This window comes from Delphinus delphis, chromosome 13 (genome assembly GCF_949987515.2).
Source record: "Delphinus delphis chromosome 13, mDelDel1.2, whole genome shotgun sequence".
Classification (NCBI taxonomy): domain Eukaryota; kingdom Metazoa; phylum Chordata; class Mammalia; order Artiodactyla; family Delphinidae; genus Delphinus; species Delphinus delphis.
Window position 1 is genome coordinate 19,412,189 of NC_082695.1, and position 20,916 is coordinate 19,433,104.

Here is a 20,916-nt window from a genome sequence, read left to right on the forward strand (position 1 = left end):
GGACCTTCCGTGGGGGGAGTCTTCATACAGCAGGGTTCTTGGAAGGACCCTTGAGAGTAAAGAGAGTGGGCCCAGCCACACGTGACAGACGAGGTTGCCTTGCCTTCAGCCGCTGTCGGGGTGAGAGTATAGGCAGCCTTTGCTTTGACGGGGTGACTGAATGGCTGCTGTGCTCAGAGCTGGCCTCGTGAGAACAGACTTTGCTGAAGGCAGAGCCAGGCCAGTGACGCTTTAGACCCTTAGCTGGGCCACTTCTGTCTCCTTGGCTTTGCGTGATCTAACGAACTGCTCTGAGCTGCTGGAGAGCAGAGCCTTGTGGGGTTTTGCCATCGTCGCCGTAGACCAGGGTTGTCAGCTGCAGCACTGCAGACGTTTTGAGCTGCATCATTCTTTGTTGTTGGCGGCCGGGGTTGGGGGGGGCGGGGTGCTGTGGGGAGGGGGCGCTGTCTCATTGTAGGCTGTTGAGCGGCATCCCTGGCCTCCACCTCCTAAATGCCAGAAGCATCTCCCTCAGTTGTAACAACCAGCAGTGTCTACGGACGTTACCACATGTTCCTCCAGGACACAGTCAACCTCCCTCTTTACAGGGAACCACTGCTGTGAAGGAAGCAACCAGCAGCGCCCAGAGCCAGCTCCTCCTCCATGAAACCCCGACATTGGAGAGGAGTGCTGGTGGCTTCCATGGTTTCTTTTTAAATATCGTAGGAGTGTTTTTTAATGTATCTGCTTAACTTGTGTTCATTATCTTTTAATTAGTAACGATCTTGCTGTCAATAACCTTCCCGCAGTCATTCCTCTTGTTCACAGAGGAATGTGGGCCCCCTCCCAATGGTCATCCAGGGCAGCCAGGCTTCGAACAAATAGGTGCTCACTATGTTTTGTTTTGTTTTTTTAAATTGAGTAAATGAGTGAATTCTAGAGCGGAACCCCTACAGCCGTGCGAGTGAGAGTCGGAAGCTGAGGACATTGGTGGGAGAACTACATGATCTTCCTTCTTTGCGTTTTCTGGATTTTCAGCCAAGCAAACTGGGGCCACTGAGTGCAGAGCCACTGAGGCTCCTCTCCCTTTGGCATCAGCACGAGAGAGAACACCCCAGGATTTGATTCTAGAATGATACTTGGAAATCGTTGGGAGAAGGTTGCCTTCTATCCAGCATGGTCTGTTTAAGAAAACAAAGGAATTAATCCAGTAAAGAAAGGTTTTTATAAATATTGCTAAAATTTTAAGTTTCACATGCAAGGAGGAGGTAACTTTAAGTGAATGAGAAGCTAATTTTGTGTTAGTCACCAAGCTGGAGCCTTTGAATAACGTCACATTGGATACTTTTAGATGTTTTAGTAAGACATTTGCCAAACACATGGGAAAGTAGAACAGACAGTGTAATTGATGCTTGTGCATCAAGAGAACAGGGTTCACATAAATTAACATTTTGCCGCATCAGATTCAGATGTTTTTAAGGAAGCAAAGCATTTCAAAAACAGTTGGTGGCCCCTTGGTTTCTGTTCCTCATCTCCCATCCCTTTATCCTTCCATCTTTTCGTCCTTCGCTCCCAGAGGGGACCGTTCTCCTGAGGTTGGAGGCTTTAATTCCCCTGCGTGTGTATTTGAACTTTAACTGTATACAGTACGTGCGATTCTGCCTTTACTTCTACTGCTCCCCTTCTGTACTCTGTTTTTGCTGTTTTTGAGATTCCTCCATGATAATACGTGTAGCTCTAATCCGTTCTTTTTTAACTGCTACACAGTATTCATTTTCTTTAATCCTACTCTTCTGTTGGATATTTAGCTGTTTCCATTCTAGGACGCAGAGCTACAGTGCATATTCTTATACATGTCTCCCTGTGCACGTGGGAAAGAGATTCTCCAGGGTATGAATCTAGAAGAGGAATTGCTGGCTGTTAGGAATGTACCATTTTGGAATTATTAGATGTTGCCCAGATTGTTCCTCAAAGTGATTGTGGTGGTTTATATTGTCACCAGCAGTTTTTTCTTTGCTACCACACATCCCCCCCCGCCCCGACACGTGGCACTGTCAGACATTTAAAGATCTTTACCGGTTACTGAGTGTTAAGTTGTACTGCTTGTCCCTCATGACTAGTGAAGTTGTGCATTTTTCACGTTTATTACAGTTTTCTCTTATGTGCGTTGCCTGTTTATAGTGTTTTGTCTTCACCTTTTTTTTCTATTCATTATTCCCGATCCTTATCCAAGATGCTAATCCACTTTTGGTTGTATATTTTGCAAATATCTCCTACTCTATGGATAATCGTTTCACTTTGTTTATAATGTTTTTTACTTAATAAAAAGTGTTTTTTATATAGTCATATTCATCAGTTATGGTTGATTCTTTTAAGATTTCTTTCCTTAACAGAGTTCATAAAGATATTTCACCATATTTCTGAAATTTTCTAAAGTTTTGAGCATTTTTAGGCCTTTAACCCACCTGGATTTTATTTTGTTTTATTTTTTAATTAATTAATTTATTTATTTTTGGCTGCGTTGGGTCTTCGTTGCTGCGCGCAGGCTTTCACTAGTTGCGGCGAGCGGGGGCTACTTTTCGTTGCGGTGCGCGGGCTTCTCATTGTGGTGGCTTCTCTTGTTGCGGAGCATGGACTCCAGGCACACGGGCTCTAGAGTGCAGTCTCAGTAGTTGTGGCGCACGGGCTTAGTTGCTCCGTGTCATGTGGGATCTTCCTGGACCAGGGCTCGAACCCGTGTCCCCTGCACTGGCAGGCGGACCCCCAACCACTGTGCCACCAAGGAAGTCCCACCTAGATTTTATTTTGGTGTGTGTGAGGTAGGAATCTATATTTTCCCGATATAGACCACCTTTGTTTTATCTCATGAGTAATTTTTTCTACGATTTCCATATATGTATGGCTGTGTTTTGGGGCTACCCATTCTGTTTAATTGGTTTATTCTTCAGTTCCTGCACCATGTGGTCTTAATGGCTGGGCTTGATAACTTGTAAACAGCTTATCTTTCTCATCTCTAAAATTGTCTTATCTATTTTCGATCCTTTAATCTTCTTATTGAGATTCCATAACAAAGCCTGGTGGGGATTTTCAAATGCATTGGTTTGTAAGTTAGTTGGGAACAAGTGACATATTTTTTTAGTATTGAAGTATTGCAATCATGAGCATGCTGTGTTTCTTCATATATCTATGGCTTTCATAAATATATTTTATTTTTATTATAAATTAATACCTTATAATAATACAAAATATTTATTTTATTGTATATTTTATTATTGTTTTCCATATATGTCTTGAGCTTTTCTGTTAGATTTATTTCTAGGAATCTTGTAGTTTCTATGGCTCTTATAAATAGAATATTTTTGTATACTTCCATTAATTATAGTGGTACATGGGGATATACTTTGCTTATAATTGTGTTATAGTTTTCTCTTATATATTTAGAGGTTATTTTTTTAGGTGCATTTAAGTTTATTATTGTTTTGTTTCCTTGGCACATTGTACATTGTTCTTTTCTAATTGTTGTATGGTGTCCCTTTTTTCTCTGTGAATTATTTTTGCCTTATTTTATTTTGTGCGATTTCTTTTAGTTTGCCCACAAGACCTTTTTTATCTCTTTGTTTTTAACCTTTCTCTGTGTGTATGTCCCTTAAACAGATGGATAATTTTTAATGCCAAATTTTAGTCTCTTACTTTTCATTGGAGAATTTAGTTCATTTACATTTATATAATGACTGATATATTTGAAATTATTTCTATTCTTTTGTGTTTAATTTTGTTGGTTTATTGCCCCCTTTCTTTGCTTCTTCCTTTATTCCTTTCCTGCTTTGGGGTAGATTGATAATGTCTCCTATGATCTCTTTTGTTCTATTAGATACTATCAGTTCCTTCATATAAATGAAACAAGTGAGGCTCAAAAGGTAAAGCACATCGCCCAAGATCATATAGGTTTTTAGTGGCCTACGTGAATTCGAAGTGAGGTCTATCCATATATTATTTGAAAACCTGTATTTTTTAAAATTAAATCTAACACCTTGCTGCTTAAAAAGTGATTAAGGTTTAGTTAACTAGAATTATGCTTTTCTGGACCATTTTTTTTCCTAACGTTATCAGGCAATCCAGATCTGCCATTAATTTGCTGTGCAACCTTCAGCTACATAGTGTTCTCTCTCTAAGCCTCAATTTCCCCATCTGTAAAGTGGCTTGATTACCCCTAATAACATTTTTAGATCATTTGTTAAAAGTGCTTAGAGAGTTCTTTGATGACAGACATTGAACTACTGCCCCAAACAATTTACCCTTAATGATAAATGGTGAAACAATCCAGGTTGGAACAGAGTTTCCCACAACAACACTAAACATCATTTAGTTTTATTGGTTAATTATTCACCAGCTTGATCTAAATTTGAATCTTTGTGCTGCAAAATGTCAACTTGCAGAATGACATTTATTTCCCATTAACCTAATGAGCTTTGGGGTGTTTTTTTCCCCCTCCTCTTGCGTAGCAATTTATTATGAAGGGGAGGGTGACTTGGTCTGAGGTTTTGTTGTGCGTTTGTTTGCGGTGATCCCTCTGGAAAGGCGATGGTGCCAGCACTTTCAGGGTCTTTCTGGCAGCAAGGACGGGGTCATCCTGAATGTCCCTGATGCTGACCTGCCCCACAGGAGACTTAAAGGCTCCTTAGGATGTGTGCAGCGCATGAGCAGGTACGAAAATGAGGACGGTGCGAGAGCATGTTGCTTGAGTGTGGTCACGGCAAAGAATCCGGGCTCTCGAGCTAAGATGTCCCGGCTCACGTTTCACCAGGCACTCTGGCGCAGTGGTTAGAGACTTGAATTCTAGTACTGAGCTGCCTGGGTTCCAGTCCCTGGGTAGCCACTTAGGAGCAGTGTGGCCTTGAGCTGATCACTCACCCTCTCTGTTTTATCGGTTGTGCCTCCATTTCCCTATGACAGTACATACTGAAGAGCTCCACACAGCTCACAAGACGTGAGCTGGCCCCAGGGAACTTCTCTCATTCTGTGACTTGCCCCATCCCTGTGTCTTATACCCTCATGCTAATCACCCAGAACCGCATATTCAAGATGGTTTCTCAGCTGTGTCCCTTCCTGCACCTCACCTAACTAGCTCCTGCTTACTTGAGACTGTGTCTGGTCCCATCCCAGCCTTGGATGGGATGCTCCTCTGTGCCTTCATAACACCCTTTTTTTTTTTTTTAATTGAAGAGCAAAACTTAACCTCTTTTATTGTATATTTTACTAAAATTACCTCTTTGCAGTCAGAAAAGTTGGGTTCATATCCTAACTCTGCCACTTAGGATTAGCTGTGTGATCTTGGGCAAACTGCTTCACTGTTGTAAGCCTCAGTTTCATCATCCATAAAATGGGAATCATAATACTTCACACCCCATAGATTCACCGTGCGGACTCCATGTGTTCATACCCGTAAAGCGTTTAGAACAGTGTCTGACACTTAGCAAACCCAAAGTGTAAGCTATTACTATTTTAGTAAAGGCAATAATAATAATGGCATTTTAAAAGAGACTACCACGGGAGTAAAATGCAGTAATATGTGACAAAGGGCCTGGCACCATGCCCAGTCCTCAGCTCCTCAGCTCAGGAGGAGATATATACACACACACAACACCTCAGCATTTTAAACTTAACAAAGCAATAAATCTGAGAACTAAGAGGCTATATTCTAAGAACCAACTCATTTTTCAAAGAATTCAGAACTGGCAGTAGAATAATAACAAAATCTACAGGAATACATTCCAGGTCATCAGACAGTACTCATAATCTTTTATATTTGGAAAGCATTTGACAGCATACAAAGTACTTTTCGATCCATTATCACATCTGATCCTTGTCTTATCTCAACATGGAGGTTAGGGATTTTTTTTTTTTTTTTTTTTAACCTCTTCCTTTATAGACGAGGAAACTCAGGTTCTGAGAGGTGGCATGACTCAGCCTCAGTCCCACCACCAGCAAGTGGTGAGCCAGGGTTTCAAGCCTGGGCCACCTCATTCTAAATTCCAAGTTCTTTCTAGAATATTCCAGGGTATTCTGAGCATCCAGGAATTGGTTGCACTTGGTGTGGAGGCACAGATGTCCAGGGGTGTAGAAACTGGGTTCCATGGAAGACACACCTGCACCCCATTTTCTTGAAAACTCCCCATCTGACGAGTGGTGCCAGAGGAAGGGACTGTTAGTTTCTTTCAGAGACATTAACCCCAGTGCTTTTGAAGTAGGTGTTCTGTTTCCAGGGGAGACCATGGGCTGTCAGGGTTTCATCGGGCCCCTACCTGATTCTGCACCTCCCTTGGTTTGTCCCAGCCTGTGCTGTTGGCCACTGGGGGTTGTTAACGAATCTAACTCGCCCTCCCCGCGCCAAGTCCAGGCTGCGGCTTCTTCAGGAGCCACGTGACTACTGTCTTGGAGGACAGGATCCTGGGGGAGGGACCTCTGGGCAAGGTCCCTCTGCAGAAAATGGCCTGTCTTTATACTAGCAAAAGAGACCTGCTCAAGGGACAGAAACGCTTGATTTAGACCTTCCAAAGCAGCACAGGTATTTCTAATACCATTTACTGATGTGTAACATACATGCAGGGAAGCACACCTTATCCCACCTGTACTGCTCATTGAATTTGCATCAGCTCTTAAAGCCGGCACCCAGATTAACACCACAAACAAGCCCCCCCTCCTGTATTACCCAGTCACTGCCCCTCCAGGGTAACTGCTGTCCTGACTTCTGTCAGCAGAGGGCCTCGCCTGACATGGAAGCTCTTGCAAGGTGATGGCTGTGGTACAGATCATGAGACAGAATGACTGCGTCCTTACAGGCTGTGATGACAGTCACGACAGCGGCGCAGATTTGTTGTGCCTTTACTACGAGTCATGCTGTGGGCTAAGCACCTGTTCAGTTCCCACAGCAGCCCGGTGTGGTTGCTGCCTTCTTTTTTTTTTTAACGTCTTTATTGGAGTATAATTGCTTTACAATGGTGTGTTAGTTTCTGCTGTATAACAAAGTGAATCAGCTATACATATGTTCCCGTATCTCTTCCCTCTTTCGTCTCCCTCCCTCCCACCCTCCCTATCCCACCCCTCTAGGTGGTCACAAAGCACCACGGAGCTGATCTCCCTGTGCTATGCGGCTGCTTCCCACTAGCTAGCTATTTTACGTTTGGTAGTGTATATATGTCCATGCCACTCTCTCACTTTGTCTCAGCTTACCCTTCCCCCTCCCTGTATCCTCAAGTCCATTCTCTAGTAGGTCTGTGTCTTTATTCCCGTCTTGCCCCTACGTTCTTCATGACCATTTTTTTAGATTCCATATATATGTGTTAGCATACGGTATTTGTTTTTCTCCCTCTGACTTACTTCACTCTGTATGACAGACTCCAGGTCCATCCACCTCACTACGAATAACTCAATTTCGTTTCTTTTTATGGCTGAGTAATATTCCATTGTATATATGTGCCACATCTTCTTTATCCATTCGTCTGTTGATGGACACTTAGGTTGCTTCCATGTCCTGGCTATTGTAAATAGAGCTGCAATGAACACTTTGGTACATGTGAATTTTTGTGAATTATGGTTTTCTCAGGGTATATGCCCAGTAGTGGGATTGCTGGGTCGTATGGTAGTTCTATTTTTGTTTTTTTGAGGAACCTCCATACTGTTCTCCGTAGTGGCTGTATCAATTTACATTCCCACCAACAGTGCAAGAGGGTTCCCTTTTCTCCACACCCTCTCCAGCATTTATTGTTTGTAGATTTTTTGATGATGGCCATTCTGACTGGTGTGAGATGATATCTCATTGTAGTTTTGATTTGCATTTCTCTAATGATTAATGATGTTGAGGATTCTTTCATGTGTTTGTTCGCAATCTGTATATCTTCTTTGGAGAAATGTCTATTTAGGTCTTCTGCCCGCTTTTGGATTGGGTTGTTTGTTTTTTTGATATTGAGCTGCATGAGTTGCTTGTAAATTTTGGAGATTAATCCTTTGTCAGCTGCTTCATTTGCAAATATTTTCTCCCATTCTGAGGGTTGTCTTTTGGTCTTGTTTATGGTTTCCTTCGCTGTGCAAAAGCTTTTAAGTTTCATTAGCGCCCATTTGTTTATTTTTGTTTTTATTTCCATTTCTCTAGGAGGTGGGTCAAAAAGGATCTTGCTGTGATTTATGTCATAGAGTGTTCTGCCTATGTTTTCCTCTAAGAGTTTGATACTGTCTGGCCTTACATTTAGGTCTCTAATCCATTGTGAGTTTATTTTTGTGTATGGTATTAGGGAGTGTTCTAGTTTCATTCTTTTACATGTAGCTGTCCAGTTTTCCCAGCACCACTTATTGAAGAGGCTGTCTCTTCTCCACTGTATATTCTTGCCTCCTTTATCAAAGATAATGCTGCCATTCTTGTTTTGCCAACGAGGAGGCTGAGCCTTGGGGAGGAGAAAGGTCTTGTCCAAGGTCACACAGTGTGAGTGGTGGAGGCACGATTTGAACTCAGGGAGCCAGGTTCCAGAGAACTTGGACCCTGGCCACTACTTTGTCATCTTAGCTCACGAGAGCCTTCCCTTGGCTTCCAGATCGGCCATCGGGACTTTGATGTGGAGAAGCGTCTTCGGAGGGACCTCAGAAGGACTCATGCACTATTGTCAGACGTGCAGCTCCTGCTGGGGACCATGGAGGACAGCAAGACATCAGTCAGCAAGGAGGAGCTGGAGAAAGTGCAAAGCCAGGTGGGTGTCACGGGGTCCTCTCAGAACCCCATGGGGAGGATGCTGCGGCCAGCAGGGGGAGAATGGTTCTCCCACCCAGATGGGCGTGGCCACAGCCCGGATGTCTGACTTTCACAGACCTGAGGGGAGGTGGAGGGCATTGCGGGGCTGGATGGGTCACATGGATATGGTAGATGAGGAAGGGGGTTTATAAATGACTTCGAGTACTGTTCCCTTCTTTAGGGCTGAGGCAGAGTGAGTTTGAGTCCTTGGGCAGATCAGGGCCCTGGTGCAGAATGGCTGAGTGCAGCACACCTGCGTGCCTGTGTGCGTGTGTGCGTGCGTGGTGACCAGCGGGGCTGGATATGAAACAGATAGTGCTGATAGTGCAGATCCTACATGAGGATCAGCATCTCCATTGACGAGAGAGGTGACTCACCCAGGGTCCCACAGCTAGAGGGTGGCAGAGTCGGGATTCAAACCCAGGTCTTCAGGCCCCACCATCCCTGGCTGCCTCAGAGAAGAACGGGAGGCGGATGAGAGGTGAGGACAGGAGGGAGCTGAGCACCTCAGGAGACATGATGGGCTCAGACCGTCCTGGTTTAGTGCTAAAAGTCCCATGTCCCGGGCAAGCCCTCAGCCCCAGGGACACCAGGACAGTTGGTCACTCATGTCATGGCCATGTCAGAACATTAGAATCACTTGTGCTTGAATGTGTCCCGTCCCTCAGTTCTCGTGGTACCCCTGGGGGAGAGCAAATGATATTGTGCCCATTTAACAGATGGGAAAGTTCTGTCCACAGGTGGGAAGCAATGCAACCAAGGTAACACGGCAGGTAGGTGGCAGGGTTGGGATTCAAATCCAGGGCTCGTGATTCTAACTGCAGAATCTGGGAGCTCTTTTGCCTTACCCTGCGTCTTCCTGTCTGTCTGACCGACCAGGTGGATGGAGAACCCTGAGCCTCCTCTGTCAGGCAGTCAGGATGTCTGAGCACTCAGCCACCACTCAGGCATCTTGGGTTCATGCGGCCCCCTTGGCAGGAGGCCCTGTATTCTGCCTGTCTTTCATCAAAATATTCCTGATGCCATCCAAGTCCCCCTCTCTCCGTAGGTGAATGTTCTTGAAAAGGAACCACAGTGGTTTTGTTTGTTCCTCTTTTCATTTTTCTTTTTTTATTATTCATGAGAAATCTCCCTCTGCAGGGTTAAAGTGTGTGTTCTTGGAAAATAGTGGTATTTAGTGAAGGCGCCTTGAGCTGAATCAAAGAGCTTCATTCTTTTGAAAGTCCTTCTTCCCCATCTCTGCATCCGGTTCCTATCAAAGAGAATTCACAGCCTTGGCTTTCTGTTGCTGTTGTCATGGAAATTGTTATAAGGATGGGATCGTGTGGACCAGAGGTCAGGGTACGGTTGCTTTGGCTCCCAGCACACGTGTCCCGCCTGCCAGAGTCAGAGCTAATCAAATAAAGTAGCGATGACATTGGGCATTGCTGTCTCTCCTCTCCCATGTACGGTATTTGTCCTTTACCTGAAGCCTCCAGGGACAGAGGCAGGGAGAGCAGCCAGGAGGGGGGAAGGGAGAGGGAGCTAACTTTGCTGCTGGCTGTGTCTTCATTGCTGGGTAGGGTGCTGGACTATTCCATTCATTCCTTCATTCAGTATTTATGCAGCACCTACTGAGTGTCAGGCGATGTGCTAGGTCTAAGTATATTACGGTTAGTAAGACAGGCATGGTCCTCTCCCTTTGAAACTGACGTCTGCTGGAAAAGAGGACAAGCAAACAATGATACAAATAAACAGAAATATCCCACACCTTAATTCAGGTAGTAAAGGAAATAAGTGGGGTTATTATAAATAATAAAGGGAATAGGGAATTGCAAGGGGTCTCGTTTAGCTTGGGTGATCAGCTAAACTCCCCTGGGAGAAGGAGAAGCAGGCAGAGACCAGAACCTGCGGGGCCTGGGAGGTTTGGATTTTATTCCCGGGGTGATGAGAAGCCGTCGGGACGTTTTGAGCAGAGCATGACATAATCGGATTCAGAGGATCACTCCTCTGTGTGGGGAAGGGATTGAGGAGGGATGAGTGCATGCCGTTAGGAGGCTAGATACCCCTCTAGGCTGGAGGAGAGGGTCTCCTGGGTTAAATGGTTGTGGGGATGGTGAGAGGAGGCAAAGCGGGGGCTGGCTTGGAGCTGACAGGACTGCTAGCTGGTCGGTGTGGCGGCTGGAAGTGCGTGACTTAGATCATCCTCACCAGAACCCTAGGAGGCGGCCATTGCTATTTTTGACCCATTTTACTAATAAGGAAACAGGCTCTGAGAGGTTGAGTAATTTACCCAACAGCACACAGCAGCGTATGTCTTAATGCCGCCAGCGCTGCCAGTTCTGTACCCACGATGTTAACACTTTTCAACCACCTACTATGTATCGGGCTTTTCCTTGGAATTCTTGGGGTCCCCAAACTTGGCTGCACATCCGATAACTTAAGTACTGTTTAAAAATCACAGATTTACAGGCCCCCCTCCTCGTTTTTTCTTCCCATTGAGGCCCAGGATCTACATTTTTTTTTTAATTAATTAATTTAATTTTGGCTGCGTTGGGTCTTCATGGCTGCGTGTGGGCTTTCTCTAGTTGTGGCGAGCAGGGGCTACTCTTCGTTGCGGTGCATGGGCTTCTCATTGCGGTGGCTTCTCTTGTTGCGGAGCGCGGGTTTCAATAGTTATGGCACGTGGGCTCCGTAGTTGCGGCTTGCAGGCTCTAGAGCACAGGCTCATTAGCTGTAGCGCACGGGCTTAGTTGCTCCGCAGCATGTGGGATCTTCCCAGACCAGGGCTTGAACCCGTGTTCCCTGCATCAGCAGGCGAATTCTTAACCACTGCGCCACCAGGGAAAACCCAGGACCTACATTTTCAACAGTCGCATGAGGGGATTCCAGTGCTGGTCTTAGGACCACCATCTGGGAATCATGGGCCTCGTTTACCCCTCAAAACACACTTTCAAGTTCCATGGCATAGGCCCATTTTGCAGATGAGAAAACTGATGGTGAGGTTATATTAGTATGACAGAGCCTAGTTCAACCAGTTTTACAATTCATTAAATATTGAGTCAGGAGAACTGGATCCTGCACTTGCTAATGTCGTGACCTTCGCCGTGTGACAGGACTTCCGTGAGCCCTTGTCCCGAAGCGGAGCGTCGTCATCGCCTCGTGTCCCAGGCGCCTGTGGGGGTCGGGGGCGATGAGGTCTAGCCCCCAAAGGCTTGAGAAGTTTGAACACCCTCTGCAGCCTCTACAGCTCGCTAATCGTGGTGCCGGGTAACCTAGAGAAAGGTTTTCTCTCTGAGGGCAAAGATGAGGGAATGCGTTTGAAAGCACCTGTTAGTGAACTGTGTGCGTTCAGCAGATCCTGATAAGGTGTCCACTCGGGACAAATTCGAGGCCAGGCTGCGGGGATAAGGAAGAACCCTTCCCGAGAGGGGCTCCCAGTCTAGGCAAGAGGCCGACCTAGGAGCAGACTGTGGCCAGCAGGGTGATGAGATCTTTCCTGGGGGAATGTTGGGGTTTAGGTGAAGGGGATGCCCTTGATTTAGCTGTGGGAGAGGAGCTGGTGGCTTCAGCTGTCTGCTTACAGGTGGGAACGAACGGCTGGCTGGGTGAGATGGACATGGGCATTGTGGGAGGGAGCACCAGGGCGGGGGCGGGAGGAGACAGGGAGCATCTAACGCTTGGCCTAGTGTGGCTGGTGTGCAGCGTTCCCCGAGGAAGGGCAGGGAGGGTAATGTCGGTCAGCGAGGCTAGAGTCAGCTCATGAACGGTTTAGTGAGCCCAACTAAGGAGTTTGGGTTTTATCCCAAACGTGATAGGGAGCCATAGAGAGCTACAGAGCAGGGAAGGGCACGGTCAGAAGTGCTTGTAAAAAAAAAACATCAGGGGCTCCCCTGGTGGCGCAGTGGTTGAGAGTCTGCCTGCCGGTGCAGGGGACACGGGTTCATGCCCTGGTCCGGGAAGATCCCACATGCCGCGGAGCGGCTGGGCCCGTGAGCCATGGCCGCTGAGCCTGCGTGTCCGGAGCCTGTGCTCCGCAACGGGAGAGGCCACGACAGTGAGAGACCCGCATACCGCAAAACAAACAAAAAAACCCAGCAGGATTCTAGGCCCAACTGAAGCAGTGATGTGTGGCATGCCGGGCTCAAGCAGAGGCATGGGAGGGTCCCCCCAGGCAGAGCATCTCCCAGAGCCCCTGCCTTCCTCCTGGGTGGACAGGCATTCCCCTCTGCCCATTGCCCTACCGTCTAGAATCCCAACAAGATTATTTGGCCCTTTCTGCCCAGTTTCCCTCCATTGGGAGACTTGGCTCCGTCTCAGCTAACACCTGAGGCTAAAGACTATGGGATAAAACATGGAAGACTCCTGGAGGAAAGACACACACCTTGTGAGTTCAGATCCTGCCTCTGCTACTTAATTAGTTGTACGATTCTGAGCAAGTCACCCTGCCTTTCAGAGGCTCCTTTTTCTTACCTAAAAAAAAAGAGCCTGATATTCTCAGCTATTGGGCTGGTATAAAGAACCCTAGACCCTGGATTCAAAGGAATTCTCTAAATTGAAAACTACAAGACAATGATTTTTAAATGTAGAGCTGGCCCCTGCGTCCCACCCCCCGGAGTCAGCTGGTGGAAGACTTTGGATCCTGGGCCCAGGATTTCACAAGACCTCGTGGACAGGTAGACGAGGCCATGTGTGGGGTGGGTCTAATGACACCTGTTCTTCAGGAGCAAGTACTAATTAATTCCCGTGGAATGCTTCCACTGGAAACAGACTAATCTGGAGACAGAAGCAAGATATATCATTGAGATAATCGCTGTGCATAAATAACATCTGTGAGCAGCAGATGCCTGCACCTGGCTCCCAGGAGAAAGTGGAAGGTTGTGTCTGCTCCCGGGCAGTGACAGCTTTTTGTTTAAATTTGATTCACGCCTTGACCTTTGCCTCCTCCCAAAAGGAACTATGTTATTTGCTTTTTTTGTTTTGTTTTGTTAAATGGAGAAGAGTTTGCACTGAGCTCTTCAGTTGTTTACTTAATTCATGCCAGGGGGCCGTGTTCCCCCTTCCTCCTGAGGACAGAGCCGTTGCTGAGTCTCGGCCATTGTCCCCCTGAAGAGCTCTGGGATCTAGCCCCTCCTCGCTCCTCCCCTCTCATCACACACCACCTGCACCTCTCATTTGGAACTCTCTCAGGTCTGCTGGCCTTGGTCTTGTCCGAGCAATCTTTCTGCCCCCTGATCTTTGGAGAGAGATTTTTAAAATATAAATACAGTCATGGTTCTTTGCATTCGGGATCCACTAGCGGCTCCCCATTGCCCTCAGAGTACAGTCCACGAGCCTCAACGTGACCTTTAAAGATGCACAGTCCAGCTCCTACCTTCCCGTCACCTCTGACCAGCAGCTTAGACCGTCTTGGGGTCCCCACGCCACGCCATGCCTTCTGCCGGACACTCGCTTCTCCCGCTGAAACCTCTTTGCCTGACGGGCATCTAGTCATCCTCCGAACTTGGGTTTGGGCCTCGTCTCTAGGAGCCATCTCTGACCTCCAGGGTCTGGGGGAGGGGCCCAGCTCCTTTCTCTCACGAGCTCCTGGGCTTCCCCCAGGACAGTCCAGATCATTCTGTCACAGTTACCTCTTTGCTTGAGTCACAGAAAGGTGAGAAGAGATTGAGGTGGGACTGGAACCTGCAGAGTCTGACTTCAACCCCTGGCAGTATGATAACCAGCACCCCGAACTACCAGTTTACCTCCTGTTGGCCTGCTGCCCACTCTGGGCTCTCCCAGCCCGTCTGGAAGCCCCAGTGTTCCTGTAGGCCCCTCCACTGGGGGATTCCAGCTCGGCTTCCGTGTCCCTCAGGTGGGCCGTTAGGCCTGGTGCATATTCACACAGTGAACCCCCAGTGGTCCCTGCTAGCGCGCAGACGACTGAGGATCCCCAGTGCCCTTAATCAGGATGGTGGTCACCAGGTGTCACCCGCGCTTCCATGAGACGTTGAAGGTAACCAGCAAGCTCTGGGAGGACGATCCTGACAGGAGTCTTTCGTGTGAGCGAGCGCTTAGGGAACACTTCTCTCCAGCCCGGAACCACAGAACAGGTGGCCTGGATGTTTTATTTGAAGAGACTTTTCTAACAAAAGATTGTGTTGGAGTGAATTGATTCAATATTAACGTAACCTCCTGTCAGAGGAGATAAAGTCCAAATTGTAATTGGTTAAAAACATGATTATCAGGAGCCTGTTCACCCCACAAACGCTGACATTTCCAAGGCTGTGATGAATGATGTGGGGAAAGGCTGCTTTCGTTGCAGACGGGGAGCACCGTCTATGCGTCTCTCCCAGAGGGCCTGGTACTATTTAGCTGTGGAGTGCCAGGCCCCCAGAGCAGCCTGGCCACCCACCAGGGTAGTCATAACCACGGGAACATGGATGGCAAGCATCCGTGGCCTACACCGTGCCCGGCACAGGGCCAAGCACTTAGAGGTCATGACCGAATGTGATGCCCCCAGCCCACTTGAATGCAGTGAGCTCCATGAGTAGAGGGGCCTTTCCTCTCTGGGGCCAGAGTGCAGAAGCGTGTCTGCACACAGCAGTGCTCTGTGCGCGAATAGGGCCCCATGGGCTGGGGTGAGTCTCCCTAGGAGGCAGCTGGTATTAGGCCCATTTTATGTGGGAGGAAGCTCAGCGTGTGAGAATCCTGCCCAAAGTCACAGAGTTTGGGGGGCAACTGGGATGTATTTTAAATAATGTGCTTTGAAAGAATTTCAAATTTACCAAAAAATGACAAAAATAATTCAAAGGACTTCTCTGGATCCTTCACCCAGAGCCCTCACTTTTTAACATTTTGCCACATTTGCTTTATCATTTTCTCACTAAATCACGTTCTCTGAATTATTTGAAAACAAGTTACAGACATGAGGTCCCTTTACCCTAATCAAAATTGGAAATTTTAACATTGATAAAATACTGTTTTCTAATGCAGGGGTTAGTGAACTATGGCTCACAGGCCAAATCCAGCCCAGGCTGCCCGTTTTTTCTTTGTTGTCTTGTTTTTGTTTTTCTTATTACAGCCTGAGAACTAAGAATGGTTTTCGTTTTCAAACGGCTACATTTACAGTTAGATAAGTACCTGCACGTATACTTCAGTTTCGCCTCTCGGCCTGCACGGCCTAAAATATTGTCTGGCTTGTCCTTGAAGGAGAAGTTTGCTGACCCCTGACCTTATCTGCTGACTATTCCAATTCTGCCTGTTGTTTTACTGATGTTCTTTGTAACAGTTTTTCTCCCTGTTCAGGATCCAACCTAGAACGTGTTAACAGCCTGTGCTCAGTTTCGTGATACCGTCCATAGAGCCTCAGTCTGGCTTTGTATTTTATGACGCTGGCATTTTGGGAGAGTTCAGGCCAGCTGTGTGCTGGAAGGTTCCTCCATCTGGGTGCCCTGGAATCTGAAGCTACGTGTTTTTCACTTCAGAGCCATTTGGATTTGTGTGGGTCTGAGCGTGTTCCCGGGACACGGGACTTCTGATTTTAAAACCAAAAAAGTCCCAGGCAAACGGGTGAGCTGGTCACCGTAGAGCCAGCGCCTCAAACCCTAAGTAGTTTGGGCTTCTCCGTAAGACCTGTTGTCGAAAGGTACCCGTAGGCTTAGGGGAGAAGCCAGTGAACCAGATGCGCATTTAAAAGCTGTTCCTCGGTCACTCACCCGCTCATGTTACCCCTTGGCTGAGTTCCCGTCCTCCGCCTGTTCTCGCGTTGTGTCTCGTTTTCTTTGTTCCATTGATATAGCCGAGACCTGCTGATGTTACCGTGTGTCGCAGCTGCTTCATTCTCCTTGCTGGTGTATGAGACTGTGTCACAGTTTAGCCACTTTGCTGTTGACGGACAAATAAGTCATCTAGATTTTGGTTAGGAATAGACCTGCTATGAACGTTTCCCCACGCTCTCTTACATGGGGGAGGCACATGTGTGTGCATTTCCGTAGCGTGTACCCCTGGAGGCCATCCAGCCCCTCCCCAGTGTGCACTGCCTCAAGCAGGTGGGGAGGGTGGGCGGCTTCAGAGCTTTCTTTTGTAAAGTGAGGAAGGAAGACTTAATCTCTCCTGGTGCTTTTCAAGTATGTGTGTATTTTTGTGTGTGCAAAAGAACCCTTTTATTAAAGGGAAGTCTCATGAGAACACCCTCTGCCCTGCCCACCCGGAAGCTGGGCCTTGACTGGGTTGCCCCCGTGTAACCTGGACAGACTTCCTTCCAGCTTTACAGAAAGGGCCCTGCTCGGGGCCCCGGGGTTTGCTGAACGTGTCTGTGGTTGCTCTCCCCATCCAGCTCATCTGCTCCTACAGGCAGGGTCCTGCCCCCACCCCTTGTCCTTCCCATGGAGCCTCTCTCTGGACACCTGCTGGCATCGGGGTCAGAGATCTGTGCTCGGGAGGAGCCGGGGGCGGCCAGGCAGCGGGTGGCCTCCGAGGGGCATTCGGGGCTCCTGCGAGCCGCCGTGGGTGGTGGGCAGCTCAGGCTGCAGACGTGGGCAGCCCCGCTGACAGGGGCCGGCTCAGTGATGCGCTGAGCTGCCCTCGCGGCCTTGCCTCAGCACGTGGGTGTGGCGTCCCTACTGTGTGGGCCCCCAGAGGTGAGCAAGACCCAGTGGCCCTCCAGAGCCCGCTGTCCAGCGGGAAGACAGACGTGGAGGCCCTCAGACGTTGTACTGATTATTTAGAGGAGAGCTGGAATATAATTTTAAAAGGAGGGGGCTGTGAATAGGATGAGGGCAGGGAGAACCTTTTTTGAGTATTTTATTCTGCTTTTCCAGGTGTTTTGTTTTTTTTTTCTTTCTCTCTTTGGAGAGCACCTGTGTGTTACAAATCCATTGTCACCAGAGGGAAGTCAGGAAGGAAATTCTTGAAGTCTGTTCTATCATGTAGGACCTGTGCCGTCCTTAGATCCTATGATACAAAATTAGAAAGGACTCCTAAACCCTCAAAGAAACAGACTTAAAACAAGTAAAAGGAGACCTGCTTTACTCAGCAGGTGGTAAGCACATGCTACAGGGCTTACAAGGAAAAGCCGTGCGTTTAAAAGAGACCTCAGTTCATGTCCTGGCTCCGGTCACCGTTTAATAGCTGTGTGACCTTGACAAATTAACTGACCTCTCTGAGCCTCAGTTTCCTCATCGATAAAATGAAGATGAAACTGTGTACTTCATAGACGCGGTACATGTTGCAAGTGAACAGACACGTGGTCAGCATCCACAGAAAGCAGTTATTCTTCCACTGCTCATCATGATGATTGTTGCTCTGAAGATGAAGATGATAGAAACGGTAAATCCTCAGAAGGCATTTCAGTGCATCCATAAGCGACGGTTGTCTAGCACAACGTAAGGAAAATCATGGAATGTTTAGTATATGCCCAAATAGTTGGAGATCAAGGACACAGAGAGTAATCACCATATGGTCTGAGGCATTTTCCCTTGAGGCCACTGTCATCAAGCTTCTGAGTTGGAGAGACCATTGGTGGGCCTGACCTGACATTTTTAATATGTTGCATTTACTAAATTTGTTCCCTATCTGGGCTGTCTGTAGTTTGAGATATTGGTGATTCCCTTCAGGGAAAGCCTTCCTACTGAAGGTTGACTCTTCCAAGTGCACTGATGGGATGTCGAGGCCTGGGATGTGTTGAGATCAGCCTGCCAAAGCCACCATTTCTTAGAGCACTTCCCCGTGGCGTTTGCAATGTGGTATTTTTAAATCTTCGGAGTTGTTCAATCAGACCCAGAAATCCAGGTTCTAACCGCTCTGCTGAAATATCAGAATTTTCCCTCTTTCCCCACCTCATTCCGTGTGTCGAGCCTACTCATCTCGTAGCTTAATAAGTCCAGAGCAAACATTTTACCCAGGTATTTAAAGCGGGCAGATGGCATTGCATAGGAGAGTAATGCTATTCATTGGTTTGTAGTTGCTGTCTGTGTGCTGGGAATCTCAATCGCCCTCCCACTGAATGAGAGGGGGTGGGTGCTGGGGAGAGAACGCCTGAGATGAATTCAGCAATAGAAAAAGACTGTGTGCAGAGGGGGCTGGTGGTGGCCCAGAAACAGCCTGGGTTTAGTGTCTCATGGACTTGACTCTGACCTTGGGCAGGTCACTCCCCTGCCCAGGCTGATTCCTCCCTTGCAGGGCTGTTGTGGGCTATGGTCATAATAAGCATCAAGGCCTATACCGTGCCTGATACGGTTGGTGCTGAAGAAGTCCATTCCTCCTTCTGCTCCCCATTGAACAGTCCAGAAGGGGGACTGTTTATCCCCCTCTGAGGAGGGATCCATACACAGAATAGCTAAACAGATGTTTGTTATTCTGTCACAGGGTTTTGGAGGGAGATTTGATCCAGCCTGTGACGGAAGAGCATCAGCAAGCACCCTCACCGCAGTTCTGACTGTTTACTCTGTGGCTGACCCTGTGTGTGTATCAGCTCGTCTCACTTGTTCACTCAGCCTGTATCTGGGTTCTGGGTAACAGCAACCCAGCTCAAATTTGCTCAAGCAGAAAAAGGGACGTTATTGGCCAAAAGTTCTGAGGCTGTGATTGCCTTCAGGCTTGGCTGGATCTAGGTGCTCCAACCATGTCATCAAGAATGTGTCTCTTGCCTCAAGGACCTTGATGTCACCTTGTATTCTTAGGCAATCTCTTCCTTCTTGGTGGCAGGAGGGCCCCCAGACACTCCAAGCTTATATCTTGCATCAGAAAGAGCCAATCTTGTGTCCGTAGTCGCAGACAAAATCCTGGTGTCAGTCGTGCTGTTGTCCCACGACCAACTACTATGGCCAGCAGGAGGTGGTGCTCTGCCTGCCTAGGCTGAGTTGCATGCATCTTCTCTGGGCTTCAGGGAGGAGGGTTGGCCCCATCGTGGACATTTGGGGGGTGGACATTCTTTGCAGAGAAGATAGGATGCTGCTGTCAAAAGAAATGAGAGCAGGCGTGTGCAGTCACATCACCAGATTTTCCCTCTGGAACACGTGTGGTGGGCACTGCTGTCATGGGAGTGCAGCATAAGAGCCTGGCGGCCAGGCTGCCTGGTTGCATTTGCCAGCTCTGCCCCGTAGTACCGGGGTGACCCTCTACCCCTCAGTTTCCTCAACAGTAGCAACAAGAATGGCCATTGACCCTAGTTCCACATGTTGTCGTCAGGGTTAAATGAGTGACGGCAGAGCCACGCCTGGCGCCGTGTCAGAGCGCAGGCTCCTAAGGCATGTGCACGGCAGCCCCCCGGGCCGCTGCAGCGCTTCGAGCCTGGATGCCGCTCGTCTCGTCTTGCCCCCCAGAGCTCAGGCTTTGAGGACCCTCAGTGTCCTCCCACACTGGTCCAAGAGTCAGGACCTCACCACATGTCCCCAGGCCACATGTCCCCAGAGCTTCAACACCCCCCGTGCATGCGCAAAGGTGTCCATCTGGTAGAGGGCTCCTGGCTCAGGGGCTGGGGAGGAAATGACACCCTGCCTTTCAGCAGCCCCTGGGGAAGGGTGGCTGATCTAGTGAGTGAATGGTAGCGTGACCGGACGTGTGCGAGGGGGAGATGAGTTTCTGGCTGTTAAAGGCATTTTGGTGCTTTGTACCCACATACTTTTCAAGTTATTGTATTGATTTTGCAAGAAACAAGATACGGAAGGAAAGAAAAACGTGAACTTGTACGAAAATCAAATCAGTTGTGTCACTGAGAGCCCGTGTGGGTCCCGCCCCACGCTGGGTCTGGAGAGGGATGGAGATCCCGGGGGGCCTTTGTCTCCCCCAGCACTCCCCACCCCATGCTGTGGAGGTCTGCTTGGAACCTGGGAGGGCTTGTCCATGGGGACTGGATGGTGACTTGGAGCTGAAAGGGGTGTGGGATCCTCATAGCCAGGCTGGCTGCCGGGGCTGGAGGTGGGACCCCAAGAACCCTTCCTGGGGAGTCGCTTGTCAGCTGGCTGCTCTCTGACTGCTCCAGCGGACCTCCTCCCGGGAAGACACTGTTAGAGCAGCGGCGGTAGCATCGCACCACTGAGGGATCTGATCTCAGCCCTGACACCATTTGCCACCTGACTTCATAAAAACGTCAAACAGCCCCAATATGGAAATAATGTGCAGTGAGTTATTCTTCACGCCACGTCAACCATAATGGAAGATCAGCCCGAGATGGCCTGTATTTCTTCCTGCTCCCTGAA

General features: G+C 48.2%; 1 protein-coding gene across 1 annotated transcript in view; it reads left to right on the forward strand.

The window, feature by feature from the left end:
• Nucleotides 1-20,916, forward strand: part of MYO18B (myosin XVIIIB) — a 221,368-nt gene that overhangs the window by 128,035 nt on the left and 72,417 nt on the right. Inside the window, exon 33 of the mRNA XM_060029302.1 lies at nucleotides 8,565-8,717. Coding sequence (XP_059885285.1) covers nucleotides 8,565-8,717 — 153 coding nt within the window. The remainder of the gene's footprint in view (nucleotides 1-8,564; nucleotides 8,718-20,916) is intronic.